The 21188-nt window shown below is 41.6% G+C and overlaps 1 protein-coding gene across 18 annotated transcripts in view; it reads left to right on the plus strand.

Moving 5' to 3' along the window:
- LOC118389840 (disks large homolog 2) overlaps positions 1-21188 on the plus strand; it is a 294551-nt gene that overhangs the window by 71458 nt on the left and 201905 nt on the right. For 14 of the 18 annotated variants that reach the window (XR_008147349.1, XM_052529619.1, XM_052529613.1 and 11 more), the window contains exons 2-3: positions 16348-16431; positions 18012-18173. Coding sequence is in view for 17 of the 18 variants with exons in the window: in XM_052529619.1 (XP_052385579.1) it covers positions 16348-16431; positions 18012-18173 (246 nt within the window). In the remaining variant the exon portion in view is untranslated. The remainder of the gene's footprint in view (positions 1-16347; positions 16432-18011; positions 18174-21188) is intronic. The other 4 variants (XM_052529615.1, XM_052529618.1, XM_052529621.1 and 1 more) reach the window with 2 other exon arrangements.

A 21188-nucleotide genomic window follows, 5' to 3' on the forward strand; every position in this document is an offset into this window, starting at 1 on the left:
AGCGAGGCTATAACAGTAGTGAGACTATATACAGTAGTGAGGCTATAACAGTAGCGAGGCTATAACAGTAGTGAGGCTATATACAGTAGCGAGGCTATAACAGTAGTGAGGCTATATACAGTAGTGAGGCTATAACAGTAGTGAGGCTATATACAGTAGTGAGGCTATAGACAGTAGTGAGGCTATATACAGTAGAGAGGCTATATACAGTAGTGAGGCTATATACAGTAGTGAGGCTATATACAGTAGTGAGGCAATATACAGTAGTGAGGCTATATACAGTAGTGAGGCTATATACGGTAGAGAGGCAATATACAGTAGTGAGGCTATATACAGTAGAGAGGCTATATACAGTAGTGAGGCTATATACAGTAGAGAGGCTATATACAGTAGTGAGGCTATAACAGTAGTGAGGCTATATACAGTAGTGAGGCTATATACAGTAGTGAGGCTATATACAGTAGTGAGGCTATAACAGTAGTGAGGCTATAGAGCATACAGTAGTGAGGCTATATGACAGTAGTGAGGCTATATACAGTAGTGAGGCTATAACAGTAGTGAGGCTATATACAGTAGTGAGGCTATATACAGTAGTGAGGCTATATACAGTAGAGGCTATATACAGTAGTGAGGCTATAACAGTAGTGAGGCTATATACAGTAGTGAGGCTATAACAGTAGCGAGGCTATAACAGTAGTGAGGCTATATACAGTAGTTAGGCTATATACAGTAGTGAGGCTATAACAGTAGCGAGGCTATAACAGTAGTGAGGCTATATACAGTAGTGAGGCTATAACAGTAGCGAGGCTATAACAGTAGCGAGGCTATATACAGTAGCGAGGCTATAACAGTAGTGAGGCTATATACAGTAGTGAGGCTATATACAGTAGAGAGGCTATATACAGTAGAGAGGCTATATACAGTAGTGAGGCTATATACAGTAGAGAGGCTATATACAGTAGAGAGGCTATATACAGTAGTGAGGCTATATACAGTAGTGAGGCAATATACAGTAGTGAGGCTATATACAGTAGTGAGGCTATATACAGTAGAGAGGCTATAACAGTAGTGAGGCTATATACAGTAGTGAGGCTATATACAGTAGAGAGGCTATAACAGTAGTGAGGCTATATACAGTAGTGAGGCTATATACAGTAGCCAGGCTATATACATTAGCCAGGCTATAACAGTAGTGAGGCTATAACAGTAGTGAGGCTATAACAGTAGTGAGGCTATATACAGTATCGAGGCTATATACAGTAGCGAGGCTATAACAGTAGCGAGGCTATAACAGTAGCGAGGCTATAACAGTAGTGAGGCTATAACAGTAGCGAGGCTATAACAGTAGCGAGGCTATAACAGTAGCGAGGCTATATACAGTAGCGAGGCTATAACAGTAGCGAGGCTATATACAGTAGCGAGGCTATAACAGTAGCGAGGCTATAACAGTAGTGAGGCTATATACAGTAGCGAGGCTATATACAGTAGCGAGGCTATAACAGTAGCGAGGCTATATACAGTAGCGAGGCTATATACAGTAGAGAGGCTATATACAGTAGTGAGGCTATATACAGTAGAGAGGCTATATACAGTAGTGAGGCTATATACAGTAGAGAGGCTATATACAGTAGTGAGGCTATATACAGTAGCGAGGCTATAACAGTAGCGAGGCTATAACAGTAGCGAGGCTATATACAGTAGCTAGGCTATAACAGTAAAGAGGCTATATACAGTAGTGAGGCTATATACAGTAGTGAGGCAATATACAGTAGTGAGGCTATATACAGTAGAGAGGCTATAACAGTAGTGAGGCTATATACAGTAGTGAGGCTATATACAGTAGAGAGGCTATATACAGTAGCCAGGCTATATACATTAGCCAGGCTATAACAGTAGTGAGGCTATAACAGTAGTGAGGCTATAACAGTAGTGAGGCTATATACAGTATCGAGGCTATATACAGTAGTGAGACTATAACAGTAGCGAGGCTATAACAGTAGTGAGGCTACATACAGAAGTGAGGCTATAACAGTAGCGAGGCTATAACAGTAGTGAGGCTATATACAGTAGCGAGGCTATAACAGTAGTGAGGCTATATACAGTAGTGAGGTTATATACAGTAGTGAGGCTATATACAGTAGAGAGGCTATATACAGTAGTGAGGCTATATACAGTAGTGAGGCTATATACAGTAGTGAGGCAATATACAGTAGTGAGGCTATATACAGTAGTGAGGCTATAGACAGTAGTGAGGCTATATACAGTAGAGAGGCTATATACAGTAGTGAGGCTATATACAGTAGTGAGGCTATATACAGTAGTGAGGCAATATACAGTAGTGAGGCTATATACAGTAGTGAGGCTATATACGGTACAGAGAGGCAATATACAGTAGTGAGGCTATATACAGTAGAGAGGCTATATACAGTAGTGAGGCTATATACAGTAGAGAGGCTATATACAGTACAGTAGGTGAGGCTATATACAGTAGTGAGGCTATATACAGTAGTGAGGCTATAACAGTAGTGAGGCTATATACAGTAGTGAGGCTATAACAGTAGTGAGGCTATATACAGTAGTGAGGCTATAACAGTAGTGAGGCTATATACAGTAGTGAGGCTATAACAGTAGTGAGGCTATATACAGTAGTGAGGCTATATACAGTAGTGAGGCTATATACAGTAGAGAGGCTATATACAGTAGTGAGGCTATAACAGTAGTGAGGCTATATACAGTGGTGAGGCTATAACAGTAGCGAGGCTATAACAATAGTGAGGCTAAATACAGTAGTGAGGCTATATACAGTAGTGAGGCTATAACAGTAGCGAGGCTATAACAGTAGTGAGGCTATAACAGTAGTGAGGCAATATACAGTAGTGAGGCTATATACAGTAGTGAGGCTATATACAGTAGAGAGGCTATAACAGTAGTGAGGCTATATACAGTAGTGAGGCTATATACAGTAGAGAGGCTATAACAGTAGTGAGGCTATATACAGTAGTGAGGCTATATACAGTAGCCAGGCTATATACATTAGCCAGGCTATAACAGTAGTGAGGCTATAACAGTAGTGAGGCTATAACAGTAGTGAGGCTATATACAGTATCGAGGCTATATACAGTAGTGAGGCTATAACAGTAGCGAGGCTATAACAGTAGTGAGACTATATACAGTAGTGAGGCTATAACAGTAGCGAGGCTATAACAGTAGTGAGGCTATATACAGTAGTGAGGCTATAACAGTAGTGAGGCTATATACAGTAGTGAGGCTATAACAGTAGTGAGGCTATATACAGTAGTGAGGCTATAGACAGTAGTGAGGCTATATACAGTAGAGGCTATATACAGTAGTGAGGCTATATACAGTAGTGAGGCTATATACAGTAGTGAGGCAATATACAGTAGTGAGGCTATATACAGTAGTGAGGCTATATACGGTAGAGAGGCTATATACAGTAGTGAGGCTATATACAGTAGATAACAGAGAGGCTATATACAGTAGTGAGGCTATATACAGTAGAGAGGCTATATACAGTAGTGAGGCTATAACAGTAGTGAGGCTATATACAGTAGTGAGGCTATATACAGTAGTGAGGCTATATACAGTAGTGAGGCTATAACAGTAGTGAGGCTATATACAGTAGTGAGGCTATAACAGTAGTGAGGCTATATACAGTAGTGAGGCTATATACAGTAGTGAGGCTATATACAGTAGAGAGGCTATATACAGTAGTGAGGCTATAACAGTAGTGAGGCTATATACAGTAGTGAGGCTATAACAGTAGCGAGGCTATAACAGTAGTGAGGCTATATACAGTAGTTAGGCTATATACAGTAGTGAGGCTATAACAGTAGCGAGGCTATAACAGTAGTGAGGCTATAACAGTAGTGAGGCTATAACAGTAGTGAGGCTATAACAGTAGCGAGGCTATATACAGTAGTGAGGCTATAACAGTAGTGAGGCTATATACAGTAGTGAGGCTATATACAGTAGAGAGGCTATATACAGTAGAGAGGCTATATACAGTAGTGAGGCTATATACAGTAGAGAGGCTATATACAGTAGTGAGGCTATATACAGTAGTGAGGCTATATACAGTAGTGAGGCAATATACAGTAGTGAGGCTATATACAGTAGTGAGGCTATATACAGTAGAGAGGCTATAACAGTAGTGAGGCTATATACAGTAGTGAGGCTATATACAGTAGAGAGGCTATAACAGTAGTGAGGCTATATACAGTAGTGAGGCTATATACAGTAGTCAGGCTATATACATTAGCCAGGCTATAACAGTAGTGAGGCTATAACAGTAGTGAGGCTATAACAGTAGTGAGGCTATATACAGTATCGAGGCTATATACAGTAGCGAGGCTATAACAGTAGCGAGGCTATAACAGTAGCGAGGCTATAACAGTAGTGAGGCTATAACAGTAGCGAGGCTATAACAGTAGCGAGGCTATAACAGTAGCGAGGCTATATACAGTAGCGAGGCTACATAACAGTAGTGAGGCTATATACAGTAGCGAGGCTATAACAGTAGCGAGGCTATAACAGTAGTGAGGCTATATACAGTAGCGAGGCTATATACAGTAGCGAGGCTATAACAGTAGCGAGGCTATATACAGTAGCGAGGCTATATACAGTAGAGAGGCTATATACAGTAGTGAGGCTATATACAGTAGAGAGGCTATATACAGTAGTGAGGCTATATACAGTAGAGAGGCAGTATATACAGTAGTGAGGCTATATACAGTAGCGAGGCTATAACAGTAGCGAGGCTATAACAGTAGCGAGGCTATATACAGTAGCTAGGCTATAACAGTAAAGAGGCTATATACAGTAGTGAGGCTATATACAGTAGTGAGGCAATATACAGTAGTGAGGCTATATACAGTAGAGAGGCTATAACAGTAGTGAGGCTATATACAGTAGTGAGGCTATATACAGTAGAGAGGCTATATACAGTAGCCAGGCTATATACATTAGCCAGGCTATAACAGTAGTGAGGCTATAACAGTAGTGAGGCTATAACAGTAGTGAGGCTATATACAGTATCGAGGCTATATACAGTAGTGAGACTATAACAGTAGCGAGGCTATAACAGTAGTGAGGCTACATACAGTAGTGAGGCTATAACAGTAGCGAGGCTATAACAGTAGTGAGGCTATATACAGTAGCGAGGCTATAACAGTAGTGAGGCTATATACAGTAGTGAGGTTATATACAGTAGTGAGGCTATATACAGTAGAGAGGCTATATACAGTAGTGAGGCTATATACAGTAGTGAGGCTATATACAGTAGTGAGGCAATATACAGTAGTGAGGCTATATACAGTAGTGAGGCTATAGACAGTAGTGAGGCTATATACAGTAGAGAGGCTATATACAGTAGTGAGGCTATATACAGTAGTGAGGCTATATACAGTAGTGAGGCAATATACAGTAGTGAGGCTATATACAGTAGTGAGGCTATATACGGTAGAGAGGCAATATACAGTAGTGAGGCTATATACAGTAGAGAGGCTATATACAGTAGTGAGGCTATATACAGTAGAGAGGCTATATACAGTGGTGAGGCTATATACAGTAGTGAGGCTATATACAGTAGTGAGGCTATAACAGTAGTGAGGCTATATACAGTAGTGAGGCTATAACAGTAGTGAGGCTATATACAGTAGTGAGGCTATAACAGTAGTGAGGCTATATACAGTAGTGAGGCTATAACAGTAGTGAGGCTATATACAGTAGTGAGGCTATATACAGTAGTGAGGCTATATACAGTAGAGAGGCTATATACAGTAGTGAGGCTATAACAGTAGTGAGGCTATATACAGTGGTGAGGCTATAACAGTAGCGAGGCTATAACAATAGTGAGGCTAAATACAGTAGTGAGGCTATATACAGTAGTGAGGCTATAACAGTAGCGAGGCTATAACAGTAGTGAGGCTATATACAGTAGTGAGGCTATAACAGTAGCGAGAGGCTATAACAGTAGTGAGGCTATATACAGTAGCGAGGCTATAACAGTAGTGAGGCTATATACAGTAGTGAGGCTATAACAGTAGTGAGGCTATATACAGTAGTGAGGCTATAGACAGTAGTGAGGCTATATACAGTAGAGAGGCTATATACAGTAGAGAGGCTATATACAGTAGTGAGGCTATATACGGTAGAGAGGCAATATACAGTAGTGAGGCTATATACAGTAGTGAGGCTATATACAGTAGAGAGGCTATATACAGTAGTGAGGCTATATACAGTAGAGAGGCTATATACAGTAGAGAGGCTATATACAGTAGTGAGGCTATATACAGTAGAGAGGCTATATACAGTAGTGAGGCTATAACAGTAGTGAGGCTATATACAGTAGTGAGGCTATATACAGTAGTGAGGCTATAACAGTAGTGAGGCTATATACAGTAGTGAGGCTATAACAGTAGTGAGGCTATATACAGTAGTGAGGCTATATACAGTAGAGAGGCTATATACAGTAGTGAGGCTATAACAGTAGTGAGGCTATATACAGTAGTGAGGCTATAACAGTAGCGAGGCTATAACAGTAGTGAGGCTATATACAGTAGTTAGGCCATATACAGTAGTGAGGCTATAACAGTAGCGAGGCTATAACAGTAGTGAGGCTATATACAGTAGTGAGGCTATAACAGTAGAGAGGCTATAACAGTAGCGAGGCTATATACAGTAGCGAGGCTATAACAGTAGTGAGGCTATATACAGTAGTGAGGCTATAACAGTAGTGAGGCTATATACAGTAGTGAGGCTATATACAGTAGTGAGGCTATATACAGTAGAGAGGCTATATAAATTAGAGAGGCTATATACAGTAGAGAGGCTATATACAGTAGTGAGGCTATATACAGTAGAGAGGCTATATACAGTAGAGAGGCTATATACAGTAGTGAGGCTATATACAGTAGTGAGGCAATATACAGTAGTGAGGCTATATACAGTAGTGAGGCTATATACAGTAGAGAGGCTATAACAGTAGTGAGGCTATATACAGTAGTGAGGCTATATACAGTAGAGAGGCTATAACAGTAGTGAGGCTATATACAGTAGTGAGGCTATATACAGTAGCCAGGCTATATACATTAGCCAGGCTATAACAGTAGTGAGGCTATAACAGTAGTGAGGCTATAACAGTAGTGAGGCTATATACAGTATCGAGGCTATATACAGTAGTGAGGCTATAACAGTAGCGAGGCTATAACAGTAGTGAGACTATATACAGTAGTGAGGCTATATACAGTAGTGAGGCTATATACAGTAGTGAGGCTATATACAGTAGTGAGGCTATAACAGTAGTGAGGCTATATACAGTAGTGAGGCTATAACAGTAGTGAGGCTATATACAGTAGTGAGGCTATATACAGTAGTGAGGCTATATACAGTAGAGAGGCTATATACAGTAGTGAGGCTATAACAGTAGTGAGGCTATATACAGTAGTGAGGCTATAACAGTAGCGAGGCTATAACAGTAGTGAGGCTATATACAGTAGTTAGGCTATATACAGTAGTGAGGCTATAACAGTAGCGAGGCTATAACAGTAGTGAGGCTATATACAGTAGTGAGGCTATAACAGTAGCGAGGCTATAACAGTAGCGAGGCTATATACAGTAGCGAGGCTATAACAGTAGTGAGGCTATATACAGTAGTGAGGCTATATACAGTAGAGAGGCTATATACAGTAGAGAGGCTATATACAGTAGTGAGGCTATATACAGTAGAGAGGCTATATACAGTAGAGAGGCTATATACAGTAGTGAGGCTATATACAGTAGTGAGGCAATATACAGTAGTGAGGCTATATACAGTAGAGAGGCTATAACAGTAGTGAGGCTATATACAGTAGTGAGGCTATATACAGTAGAGAGGCTATAACAGTAGTGAGGCTATATACAGTAGTGAGGCTATATACAGTAGCCAGGCTATATACATTAGCCAGGCTATAACAGTAGTGAGGCTATAACAGTAGTGAGGCTATAACAGTAGTGAGGCTATATACAGTATCGAGGCTATATACAGTAGCGAGGCTATAACAGTAGCGAGGCTATAACAGTAGTGAGGCTATAACAGTAGCGAGGCTATATACAGTAGCGAGGCTATAACAGTAGCGAGGCTATATACAGTAGCGAGGCTATAACAGTAGCGAGGCTATATACAGTAGCGAGGCTATAACAGTAGCGAGGCTATAACAGTAGTGAGGCTATATACAGTAGCGAGGCTATATACAGTAGCGAGGCTATAACAGTAGCGAGGCTATATACAGTAGCGAGGCTATATACAGTAGAGAGGCTATATACAGTAGTGAGGCTATATACAGTAGAGAGGCTATATACAGTAGTGAGGCTATATACAGTAGAGAGGCTATATACAGTAGTGAGGCTATATACAGTAGCGAGGCTATAACAGTAGCGAGGCTATAACAGTAGCGAGGCTATATACAGTAGCTAGGCTATAACAGTAAAGAGGCTATATACAGTAGTGAGGCTATATACAGTTGTGAGGCAATATACAGTAGTGAGGCTATATACAGTAGAGAGGCTATAACAGTAGTGAGGCTATATACAGTAGTGAGGCTATATACAGTAGAGAGGCTATATACAGTAGCCAGGCTATATACATTAGCCAGGCTATAACAGTAGTGAGGCTATAACAGTAGTGAGGCTATAACAGTAGTGAGGCTATATACAGTATCGAGGCTATATACAGTAGTGAGACTATAACAGTAGCGAGGCTATAACAGTAGTGAGGCTATATACAGTAGTGAGGCTATAACAGTAGCGAGGCTATAACAGTAGTGAGGCTATATACAGTAGCGAGGCTATAACAGTAGTGAGGCTATATACAGTAGTGAGGTTATATACAGTAGTGAGGCTATATACAGTAGAGAGGCTATATACAGTAGTGAGGCTATATACAGTAGTGAGGCTATATACAGTAGTGAGGCAATATACAGTAGTGAGGCTATATACAGTAGTGAGGCTATAGACAGTAGTGAGGCTATATACAGTAGAGAGGCTATATACAGTAGTGAGGCTATATACAGTAGTGAGGCTATATACAGTAGTGAGGCAATATACAGTAGTGAGGCTATATACAGTAGTGAGGCTATATACGGTAGAGAGGCAATATACAGTAGTGAGGCTATATACAGTAGAGAGGCTATATACAGTAGTGAGGCTATATACAGTAGAGAGGCTATATACAGTAGTGAGGCTATAACAGTAGTGAGGCTATATACAGTAGTGAGGCTATATACAGTAGTGAGGCTATATACAGTAGTGAGGCTATAACAGTAGTGAGGCTATATACAGTAGTGAGGCTATAACAGTAGTGAGGCTATATACAGTAGTGAGGCTATATACAGTAGTGAGGCTATAACAGTAGCGAGGCTATAACAGTAGTGAGGCTATATACAGTAGTTAGGCTATATACAGTAGTGAGGCTATAACAGTAGCGAGGCTATAACAGTAGTGAGGCTATATACAGTAGTGAGGCTATAACAGTAGTGAGGCTATATACAGTAGTGAGGCTATAACAGTAGCGAGGCTATAACAGTAGTGAGGCTATATACAGTAGTTAGGCTATATACAGTAGTGAGGCTATAACAGTAGCGAGGCTATAACAGTAGTGAGGCTATATACAGTAGTGAGGCTATAACAGTAGCGAGGCTATAACAGTAGCGAGGCTATATACAGTAGCGAGGCTATAACAGTAGTGAGGCTATATACAGTAGTGAGGCTATATACAGTAGTGAGGCTATATACAGTAGAGAGGCTATATACAGTAGAGAGGCTATATACAGTAGTGAGGCTATATACAGTAGAGAGGCTATATACAGTAGAGAGGCTATATACAGTAGTGAGGCTATATACAGTAGTGAGGCAATATACAGTAGTGAGGCTATATACAGTAGTGAGGCTATATACAGTAGAGAGGCTATAACAGTAGTGAGGCTATATACAGTAGTGAGGCTATATACAGTAGAGAGGCTATAACAGTAGTGAGGCTATATACAGTAGTGAGGCTATATACAGTAGCCAGGCTATATACATTAGCCAAGCTATAACAGTAGTGAGGCTATAACAGTAGTGAGGCTATAACAGTAGTGAGGCTATATACAGTATCGAGGCTATATACAGTAGCGAGGCTATAACAGTAGCGAGGCTATAACAGTAGTGAGGCTATAACAGTAGCGAGGCTATATACAGTAGCGAGGCTATAACAGTAGCGAGGCTATATACAGTAGCGAGGCTATAACAGTAGCGAGGCTATATACAGTAGCGAGGCTATAACAGTAGCGAGGCTATAACAGTAGCGAGGCTATATACAGTAGCGAGGCTATAACAGTAGTGAGGCTATATACAGTAGCGAGGCTATAACAGTAGCGAGGCTATATACAGTAGAGAGGCTATATACAGTAGCGAGGCTATAACAGTAGCGAGGCTATATACAGTAGCGAGGCTATAACAGTAGTGAGGCTATATACAGTAGCGAGGCTATAACAGTAGCGAGGCTATATACAGTAGCGAGGCTATAACAGTAGCGAGGCTATATACAGTAGCGAGGCTATAACAGTAGTGAGGCTATATACAGTAGCGAGGCTATAACAGTAGTGAGGCAATATATACAGTAGCGAGGCTATAACAGTAGCGAGGCTATATACAGTAGCGAGGCTATAACAGTAGCGAGGCTATATACAGTAGCGAGGCTATATACAGTAGAGAGGCTATATACAGTAGTGAGGCTATATACAGTAGAGAGGCTATATACAGTAGTGAGGCTATATACAGTAGAGAGGCTATATACAGTAGTGAGGCTATATACAGTAGCGAGGCTATAACAGTAGCGAGGCTATAACAGTAGCGAGGCTATATACAGTAGCTAGGCTATAACAGTAGCGAGGCTATAACAGTAGCGAGGCTATATACAGTAGCGAGGCTATAACAGTAGCGAGGCTATAACAGTAGCGAGGCTATATACAATAGCGAGGCTATATACAATAGCGAGGCTATAACAGTAGCGAGGCTATAACAGTAGCGAGGCTATATACAGTAGCGAGGCTATAACAGTAGCGAGGCTATAACAGTAGCGAGGCTATAACAGTAGTGAGGCTATATACAGGCATCGGTTAGTCGGGCTAATTGAGGTAGTATGTACATGTAGGTGTGGTTAAAGTGACTATGCATATATGATAAACAGAGAGTAGCAGTAGCGTAAAAGAGGGGTTGGCGGGTGGTGGGTGACGGGACACAATGCAGATAGTCCGGGTAGCCAATGTGCGGGAGCACCGGTTAGTCGGGCTAATCTATTAATTATCTTTATTATATTTATTATCTTTATATTTTTTTAACCTTTATTTTAACCTTTAACTAGACAGGTCAGTTACGAACACATTCTTATTTTCAATGACAGCCTAGGAACAGTGGGTTAACTGTCTAACTAGCTAATTGAGGTAGTATGTACATGAATGTATAGTTAAAGTGACTATGCATATATGCTAAACAGAGATTAGCAGCAGTGTAAAGAGGGGTTGGGGGGACACAATGCAAATAGTCCGGGTAGCCATTTGATTACCTGTTCAGGAGTCTTATGGCTTGGGGGTCAAAGCTGTTGAGAAGCCGTTTGGTCCTAGACTTGGGACTCCTGTACCGCTTGCCATACGATAGTAGAGAGAACAGTCTATGACTGGGGTGGGTGGTGTCTTTGACAATTTTTAGGGCCTTCTTCTGACACCGCCTGGTGTAGAGGTCCTGGATGGCAGGCAGCTTAGCCCCAGTAATGTACTGGGCCGTACGCATTACCCTCTGTAGTGTCTTGCGTTCGGAGGCCGAGCAGTTGCCATACCAGGCAATGATGCAACCATGCTCTCAATGTTGAAGCTGTAGAACCTTTTGAGGATCTGAGGACCCATGCCAAATCTTTTTAGTTTCCTGAGGGGAAAAGGCTTTGTCGTGCCCTCTTTATGACTGTCTTGGTGTGTTTGGACCATTCTTTGTTTGTTGGCGATGTGGACACCAAGGACCTTGAAGCTCTCAACCTGCTCCACTACAGCCCCGTCGATGAGAATGGGGGCGTGCTCGGTCCTCCTTTTCCTGTATTTCCTGTAGTCCACAATCATCTCCTTAGTCTTGGTTATGTTGAGGGATACGTTGGTTTGGTTGAACAGGGGTGTACAGGAGGGGACTGAGCACGCACCCCTGAGGGGCTCCAGTGTTGAGGATCAGCTTGGCAGATATATCGCTACTTACCCTCACCACCTGGTGGTGGCCCGTCAGGAAGTACAGGATCCAATTTCAGAGGGAGGTGTTTAGTCCCAGGATCCTTAGCTTAGTGATGAGCTTTGAGTGTACTATGGTGTTGAACGCTGAGCTGTTGTCAATGAATAGCATTCTCGCATAGGTGTTCCTTTTGTCCGGGTGAGAAAGGGCATCTGTGGATCTGTTTGGGCAGTATGCAAATTGGAGTGGGTCTAGGGTTTCTGGGATAATGGTGTTGATGTGAGCCATTACCAGCCTTTCAAAGCACTTCATAGTTACTGATGTGAGTGCTACGGGTCTGTAGTCATTTAGGCAGGTTGCCTTAGTGTTCTTGGGCACAGGGGCTATGGTGGTTTGCTTGAAACATGTTGGTATTACAGACTCAATCAGGGATATGTTGAAAATGTCAGTGAAGACACCTGCCAGTTGCCCGGAGCACATGTCCTGGTAATCCGTCTGGCCCCGCAGCCTTGTGAATGTTGACCTGTTTAAAGGTCTTACTCACGCCGGCTACGGAGAGCGTGATCACACAGTCGTCCTGAACAGCTGATGCTCTCATGCATGCCTCAGTGTTGCTTGCCTTGAAGCGAGCATAGAAGGGATTTAGCTCGTCTGGTAGGCTCGTGTCACTGGGCAGCTCGTGGCTGTGCTTCCCTTTGTAGTCTGTAATAGTTTGCAAGCCCTGCCACATAAGACGAGCATCTGAGCCGGTGTAGTATGACTGTTTGATGGTTCGTCGAAGGGCACAGCAGGATTTCTTATAAACTTCCGGATTAGGACTAAATACGGCTGCTAGAGGTCCTTCACAGTTTTATTTGAGACGGCTGTACAACCACCAAGATTAATTGTCAGATTCAACAGAAGATCTCTTTGTTTTGTTGGGACCGATTTTAAAAGTAGAAAGTTTGCAGCCATCCACTTCCTTATGTCTGAAACACAGGCTTCTACCGAAGGCAATTTTGGGGCTTCACCATGTTTCATTGAAATGTACAGTTGTGTGTCATCCGCATAGCAGTGAAAGTTAACATTATGTTTTCAAAGCATCACACCTTTTGAGATCCTTTGTCCATGACAGAAAATTATTTCACCACCCCATTCCTTTTTCCACGCAACTTAATCTAAGGATGTAGAGTGAGTTTCCTGTAAACAGTACATGTTATATTCCCTTTCTTTTAGCCACGTAAAGACTGATGTTCTTTTTTATAATCTGCTAAACCATTACAATTATAACTGGCTATACTTATTTAATCCCTTACCATAACTAGATACTATTCTCAGTCTAAATTGACCATAATTAGTACTTGTAAAGTTACTGCCATCACAGGTATTATGACGGTCAAAATTAGAGCTTTCAAAAGTCTGATATTTAAAACTCAATAAATAGGTTCTAGCAATATTTGTTTTATTTCCTTGTCTGTTTGCCTGTGAGCCAATGTCACAGATGTTAGAAAATTGAGACAAGATATTACGTGTATAGTAAATCTGAGTAGGTTGATGTGTATGATATTTGATGTGATTTAGTGAGAGTATGTACAATGTCTTGTATAAGAGTACAGCTATAATTTGTGCTGTCCAAATATATAATAACTCCACCAATTTGCATGGTTGAGTGTCTATGTGTGTAACATGTAGTGCTATGTTAATATTTAATTAATAGCGGTTTCGTTTTAATCAAAATTAACAAACCAAGTGTTTTTCCAGCATACAGTCAGTCTGGTCTAAATCGCTTCAATGTTTGGGTTTTATGTTTGCTAGCAAGCTACCGAGGTGGTTGAATCCAATCCTTTCTTTTACCAATTTCAACTTGTTTTAACATCACATTGTTGTTTTTAGCTCTATAGATTATGTATTTTGTGATGTTTTCGGTGTATTTTGAATGTTTTCAGACAATGCAATTAATCACAATTGAAAGTGTGCAGGAAAAATGACAAAAAGTTCACTTGAGTTAACTGATTAACTCTGACAGCCCTAACTAAAAACTCAAACAAACTCTAAAACTAGCCCAAATTAACAGTGGACTAATGAACATACTAAAATATCATTTTGGAGTGAAATATCTCTTAACTATGTATTAATTTCCGATGCTTTGAATAAAGACAACTTTTCACTATACCACCATGCTCTACATGCATTGAGTTTGGCAAGCATCTTTTATATGCACACACACTCACTGTTGTCAATGGGGGCTCAAGATGACTCATGTTCAAAGGGAGAAAAAGCTTAGCTAAGCTCTGCTCTTTCTGGATGATGCCTCAATGATTTTGAGAGGTTCTGGCAGCCTGAACATGTAGGCCACTATAAAAAGTCAGTCTTAATTGGTAACAATTTACATTACCTCACTCTAATGCAATGTAGTTATTCCAGAACTACTCTGGTAACCAAAATGTTGTTAGTTACAGTACTCAGCTGCAGATCGTAGCCTCACAACTCGCCAAATACTTGTTTAAAGTAGTTACTGTTGCAAAGTGTAGTGGTTACTTGTAATACAAAGACATTACAATCCTGGTGGTAGTATATGTGCTACATCCATCATACAGTATCTAAACAACTTCAAGTAAACTGTGCCTGCTTATGGGTCTACCACACATTAGCATATCACTGCATCGGTATACCCTGAGTATACCAAACATTAAGAACGTCCTAATATTCAAAGGCACTTACATTTTTTTGTCTTGCCCAATCACCCTCTGAATGGCACCCATACGCAATCCATGTCTCACTTGTCTCAGGGCTTAAAAATATTATTTGAACCTGTCTCCTCTCCTTCATATACACTGATTGAAGTAGATTTAACAAATTACAGCAATAAGGGATCATAGCTGTCACCTGGATTCACCTGGTTAGTCTATGTCATGGAAAGAGCAGGTGTTCTTAATGTTTTGTATACTCAGAGTAGCTCTGCAGGGAGATGAAATGAAAGCAATTATACCCAACCAGAAAAAGAATGTGACAAAGAATCACAGAATACATTTAAAGCTAATGAGATTTCTGAGTAATGCTTTACATTACAGTGCCATTATTACTGTGTAACTACTCATGGCATTACAGTATAAGAAGTATTGTAACTACTTATTAAACACTAACCTTTTCTTTAGCCATAACCCTAAGTAACCCCAAAGTACAGTGTGATAATGAGTAAATACAATATTTGTTTTGTTGTAATTACAGGAATAATTACACTGTAATAAGGGCACTGGAATGTAAAGTACAACTGATTTTCTTCTCGTAATGGAAAAGCAACCCACACTACTTTTAATTCCTTCTGAAAATTAGTATGTGAAATTATTTGCCTCCTTTATCTGCTCTCTTTGTTCATCTGGAGTGGCCATGTTGTCACAGGGCACTGCACTCGGCTCCCCACATGCACCCCTCTCCTGTGTGTGTGTGTGTGTGTGTGTCGGCATCTCAGTGCTCTTACTTACTGTTTCCTTTTTCCGTTTGCATAACACGTTTTACTGAGTTTACATGCATTCCTGAGTTGGACAAATGTGTTGTTTAACTTGAGACACAGTACAATTTCAAGTCCTCTCAACTTAGAGATTGAAAGATATCATCAGCTGAAGTATACAGGGGCCCGTATGTATCATCTGTCTCAGAGTAGGAGAGCTAGGATCAGGTCCTTCCTGTCCATAATGATCTGATGTATTATGAGGCAAACATTCTCCTAGATCATCATGCCTACTCTTAGACACGTGATATATACAACCCGGCTCTCCCTTGGGAAAGAGGTCCTCTGATACAACAAAGTTAATTTTGATGGTAAAATTGATTCAGCGGTATGTTATGATAATTGCACATAATTTTGGAATTCAAATAATTTCTGTGGCCATAAGATAATCTTTTGCAGTTTATGCCACTTGCTAGAAGCTTTCATCCAAAGCAATAGTATGTGTATGTGGAATTGTAACCAAGGATGCTTGGCATTGGCGGCATCACGATCTTACCAGCTGAGACATGCCTGTACCACATATAGATGCAGGGCAGACATTTTGTATTGTTGTGCAGATATCATGTTAAGGGTTTCCCCCTTGTGGTCAAAGCTAGAATGCTCTCTCTTGTCCACAGAACAGGCCGGCAGCTGTGCAGGGGTCCCCACACACTGGCCCGCCCCCGGCATGCATGAACCCCGCCTTGATGAGCACTCCCTGGGTGAGAGAGGGGCCTTCACACTGTCCCTCAGGCCCCATCTTCATGCCATCCTTCTCCCCATCCTTCAGGCAGGGCACCCATCCATGCCATCCTTCTCCCCATGCTTCAGGCAGGGCACCCATCCATGCCATCCTTCTCCCCATGCTTCAGGCAGGGCACCCATCCATGCCATCCTTCTCCCCATGCTTCAGGCAGGGCACCCATCCATGCCATCCTTCTCCCCATGCTTCAGGCAGGGCACCCATCCATGCCACTAGCCACTCTTGTGCTGTACACAGAGATGACTTCACTGCTTTCATATCATATCATAAGGCACTCAGGCCTTGGGAATATATCCCTTATCACTCCATCAGGATCAAAGGCTGACATTAGGGACAGTATACAGTATGCTTGATGATTATAAGGGACGTACAGTATTAGCTTGATGGAAATATATTTATTCGATATTGTTTCGAGTTGGTTTGAACATTTTAGAGCTATGTGGGCATATACACTGAGTATACCAAACATTAGGAACACTTTTCTAGTACAGAGTTGCAGGTTTTCCCTCAGGATAGCCGCAGTTCGTTGGGGCATGGACTCTACAAGATGTCGAAAGCGTTTCACAGGGATGCTGGCCCATGTTGACTACAATGCTTGGACCATTCTTGATTCACACGGGAAACTGTTAAGCGTGAAAAATCCAGCAGCGTTGCAGTTCTTGCCACAAACCAGTGCACCTGGCATCTACTACCATACCCCATTCAAAAGCACTTAAATATTTTGTCTTGTTTTGCCATAAGAACGATATGGTAGCATACTGTATTCCAAGGCAAGTTCAGAGAATCAGTTCATCAAGACACTCCTTCATTCATTTCCTCTTGTCATTGTTACCAACTGTAGCAATGTTCACCTGAGCCAGGATTCAATCCAAGGCGAGTTGTCAGCAGGTGCACTGCACTTGACTTTTAAAGGTCGTTCATGCTCGAGCTGCCTTCCTCAGCTTTACCGTGAATGCCATCTCCGAAAGGGTGAGGGAAATTGTATTGAAATGCAATGCATCTGTCAACAACACGCCTTTGATTGAATCCCGGTGCTAGTTATTTCACAAAAAGGCACTGTGAAAAGAAGTGCAACTTTCCCACTTTCCGTTCCAATTAGAATTAGGCTACCATGTTTCAGTCCACATGTTCACACTTGCATAGGCTGTCACAGATTCATGCTCACTGGCAGACCCCCCTTACCTTCTGTCCCCGAGATCCCCATTGGGACACAGCTTTCACTCTCATTTCACAACGGTTTAGTAGTGGTGAAGCAGTGCCATATGAACTTCATGGGTAGAATTAACAATCACAGAGGATGCCTCATCATTCACTTCATTGGGCCACAGAATTGAGCTATATGTACATGTAGCCTAGTCAATGTATTATGTGACTTTGTAACATTTCTCTACAAGTAGCATGGTTCACAGTGGAATTTAAATGTATGTCAATCTATTATTTATCGTAATTCTGATGGTTTCTTTATTCTTTTCCTCTGTGCTCCTTTCGTCCTTCCACTGCTTTTCCTCCTCTCCTTCTTCCTCTTCCTCCTTTCTAAAGCAGTATCGCTATCAAGATGAGGACTCTCCACCTGAGCACGGGTTCCCGCGGCTGACCAACGAGGTGCGCGCCCCTGAGCTGGTGCACGTGTCGGAGAAGAACCTCTCGGAGATTGAGAATGTGCATGGCTACGTGTCCCACTCCCATATCTCCCCGCTCAAGGTCAGCAAATGTCCTGTCCTGCACCCCCAACCCAGTGAGCAAAATTGGTTACAAATAAGTCATTTCTACAGCAAAACTGTGCCAACCAGTTTTGCTCACTGGGAAGCCCCTGACGAGAACTTGCCAAACCACACCATGCGTGGCTGCCAACATGGTGTCCTTCGTTCCCTTCTTTCCTCTCCCTGTTAGTCTTGTTCTCTTTCTCTCTTATCTCTTCCTTGTTCTTTCTGTTTCTTTCTCCCTATCTCTTCCTCTCATTCCTCTTAGCCATTCCCCCTCTCTCACTATCTTGATTAATTCAAAAGCTATTGTGGTTCCTGTCCTGAGTCTTCGGTAAGTCTCTCATAACTAGTGCAACTCGGTGCGCTATTGCTAACAAAAGTACGTCGTCATGTTTATTTCATTAGGCACCAAATGTAAGAAAATGGACTGGAACAGGGAATGACTACCTGGAATTGTCCAGTAAGGAACTCTTAAACATTGTCCACACAAAGAAAACGGTGCTATCTAGAACCTATGAGTGTTCTTCATCTGTCCCCATAGAAGAACCCTTTGAAGAACCCTTTTTGGTTCCAGCTAAAAACCCTTTAGGGTTCCATGTAAAACCCTTTCCACAAAGGGTTCTACATGGAACCCAAAAAGGGTTCTCCTAAGGCAGTGGTTCCCAAACTTTTCATAGTCCCGTACCCCTTCAAACATTCAACCTCCAGCTGCGTACCCCCTCTAGCACCAGGGTCAGCCCACTCTCAAATGTTGTTTTAGCCATCATTGTAAGCCTGCCACACACACACTATACAATACATTTATTAAACATAACAATGAGTGTGAGTTTTTGTCACAACCCGTCTCCTGGGAAGTGACAAAGAGCTCTTATAGGATCAGGGCGCAAATAATAATATAATAATAATCAATAAATTTGCTCTTTATTTAGCCATCTTACATATAAAAACTGATTTGTTCATCAAAAATGGTGAATAACTCACCACAGGTTAATGAGAAGGGTGTTCTTGAAAGGATGCACATAACTCTGCAATGTTGGGTTGTATTGGAAAGAGTCTCAGTCTTAAATCAAATCAAATGTATTTATATAGCCCTTTGTACATCAGCTGATATCTCAAAGTGAAGTGCTGTACAGAAACCCAGCCTAAAACCCCTAACAGCAAGCAATGCAGGTGTATAGCACGGTGGCTAGGAAAAACTCCCTAGAAAGGCCAAAACCTAGGAAGAAACCCAGAGAGGAACCAGGCTATGAGGGGTGGCCAGTCCTCTTCTGGCTGTGCCAGGTGGAGATTATAACAGAACATGGCCAAGATGTTCAAATGTTCATAAATGACCAGCATGGTCAAATAATAATAATCACAGTAGTTGTCGAGGGTGCAGCAAGTCAGCACCTTAGGAGTAAATGTCAGTTGGCTTTTCATAGCTGATCATTAAGAGTATCTCTACCACTCCTGCTGTCTCTAGAGAGTTGAAAACAGCATGTCTGGGATAGGTTGCACGTCCGGTGAACAGGTCAGGATTCCATAGCTACAGGCAGAACAGTTGAAACTAGAGCAGCAGCACGGCCAGGTGGACTGGGGACAGCAAGGAGTCCTCATGCCAGGTAGTCTTGAGGCATGGTCCTAGGGCTAAGGTCCTCCGAGAGAGAGAAAGAAAGAGAGAAGGAGAGAATTGGAGAGAGCATACTTAAATTCACACAGGACACCGGATAAGACAGGACAAGTACTCCAGATATAACAAACTGACCCTAGCCCCCCGACACATAAACTACTGCAGCATAAATACTGGAGGCTGAGACAGGAGGGGTCAGGAGACACTGTGGCCCCTGAAGTTAATTATTTGACTAGGCTACCTGTATTTGACATTGTGTTGTTATTTCACTGAACACTAGATGGTTTAATGTTATTTTTGGCAGTGAAACGAAACTACTCAGGCTTGAAAAAAAACTCACCCAAATGTATAAATTATTATTTATTTTAAAAAAATGTGAATCATCATTTTTATTTGGCGTACCCCCGACGCCTATGGGGAGACAGCCGAAGAAGAACCGTTTTGTATAACCCCTTTTTCTAAGTGTGTACTACATGCCCTAATGAACATGACCCATATGTTCAATGACTAAAGGATCTGACCAGGGGGGTGTGTTATATTTAAGCAATAAGGCCCGAGGGACTGTGGTATATGGCCAATATACCATGGCTAAGAGCTGTTCTTATGCACGATGCGAAGCGGCATTTCTAGATGCAGCTTCTAGCTGTGGTATATTGGCCATATAACACAAACCCCCAAGTGCCTTTCTGCTATTGTAAACTGGTTACCAATTTAAATAGAACAGTAAACAAGTGGTATATTGGCTGATACACACACGGCTGAAATGCACACGGCTGAAATGCTATTTCAGCCAATCAGCATCCAGAAACTAAACTTCCCGGGTTTATAAAACTGTATAATGCACTTGGTAATACGTCACACAAAAGGTTATTTAACATGTATTAGCACAAATGTGCATTGTTAGCATAAATAACAGACATTGATGCTGTGGAGAACATTGCTGTTATGCAAAAGTGTGTGTGTGTGGGGGGGGGGTTTATACATTCATTGATTCATGTTAAATAAAGTCCTCCATTGAGTTGTTGATGTGGCACTCAACCAATGAGAATAGATTAATAAGGAGATTACTTTACAAGCCAATTGCCTAACTATTGTGTATTTTACACAGTCATTTTCATTCACTTCCTGATTGTAATAAAGTAGATGAACAGCAGGTGGCGGTGAGTGCTCAGTTTTATATAAGCCTCATAAAAACAATCAATGTTGCTTGAATACTGTTGGGTGAAGTTTACCTAGATGCTGATTTAGGATCAGTTTATAATTTTCCCCATTAGTGGTTAAGGTTTGGATTGTTGATCAGTACCTAGGGTAACTTTACCCTGGAGCTCAGAACACAATGCTGGCCAGCTAGGGACAATGTGGGAACAGAATGGGAATCAAAGGAGAATGTATATAGGCTAACCA

Source organism: Oncorhynchus keta, chromosome 11 (assembly GCF_023373465.1).
Source record: "Oncorhynchus keta strain PuntledgeMale-10-30-2019 chromosome 11, Oket_V2, whole genome shotgun sequence".
In the NCBI taxonomy this organism is placed as follows: Eukaryota; Metazoa; Chordata; class Actinopteri; order Salmoniformes; family Salmonidae; genus Oncorhynchus; species Oncorhynchus keta.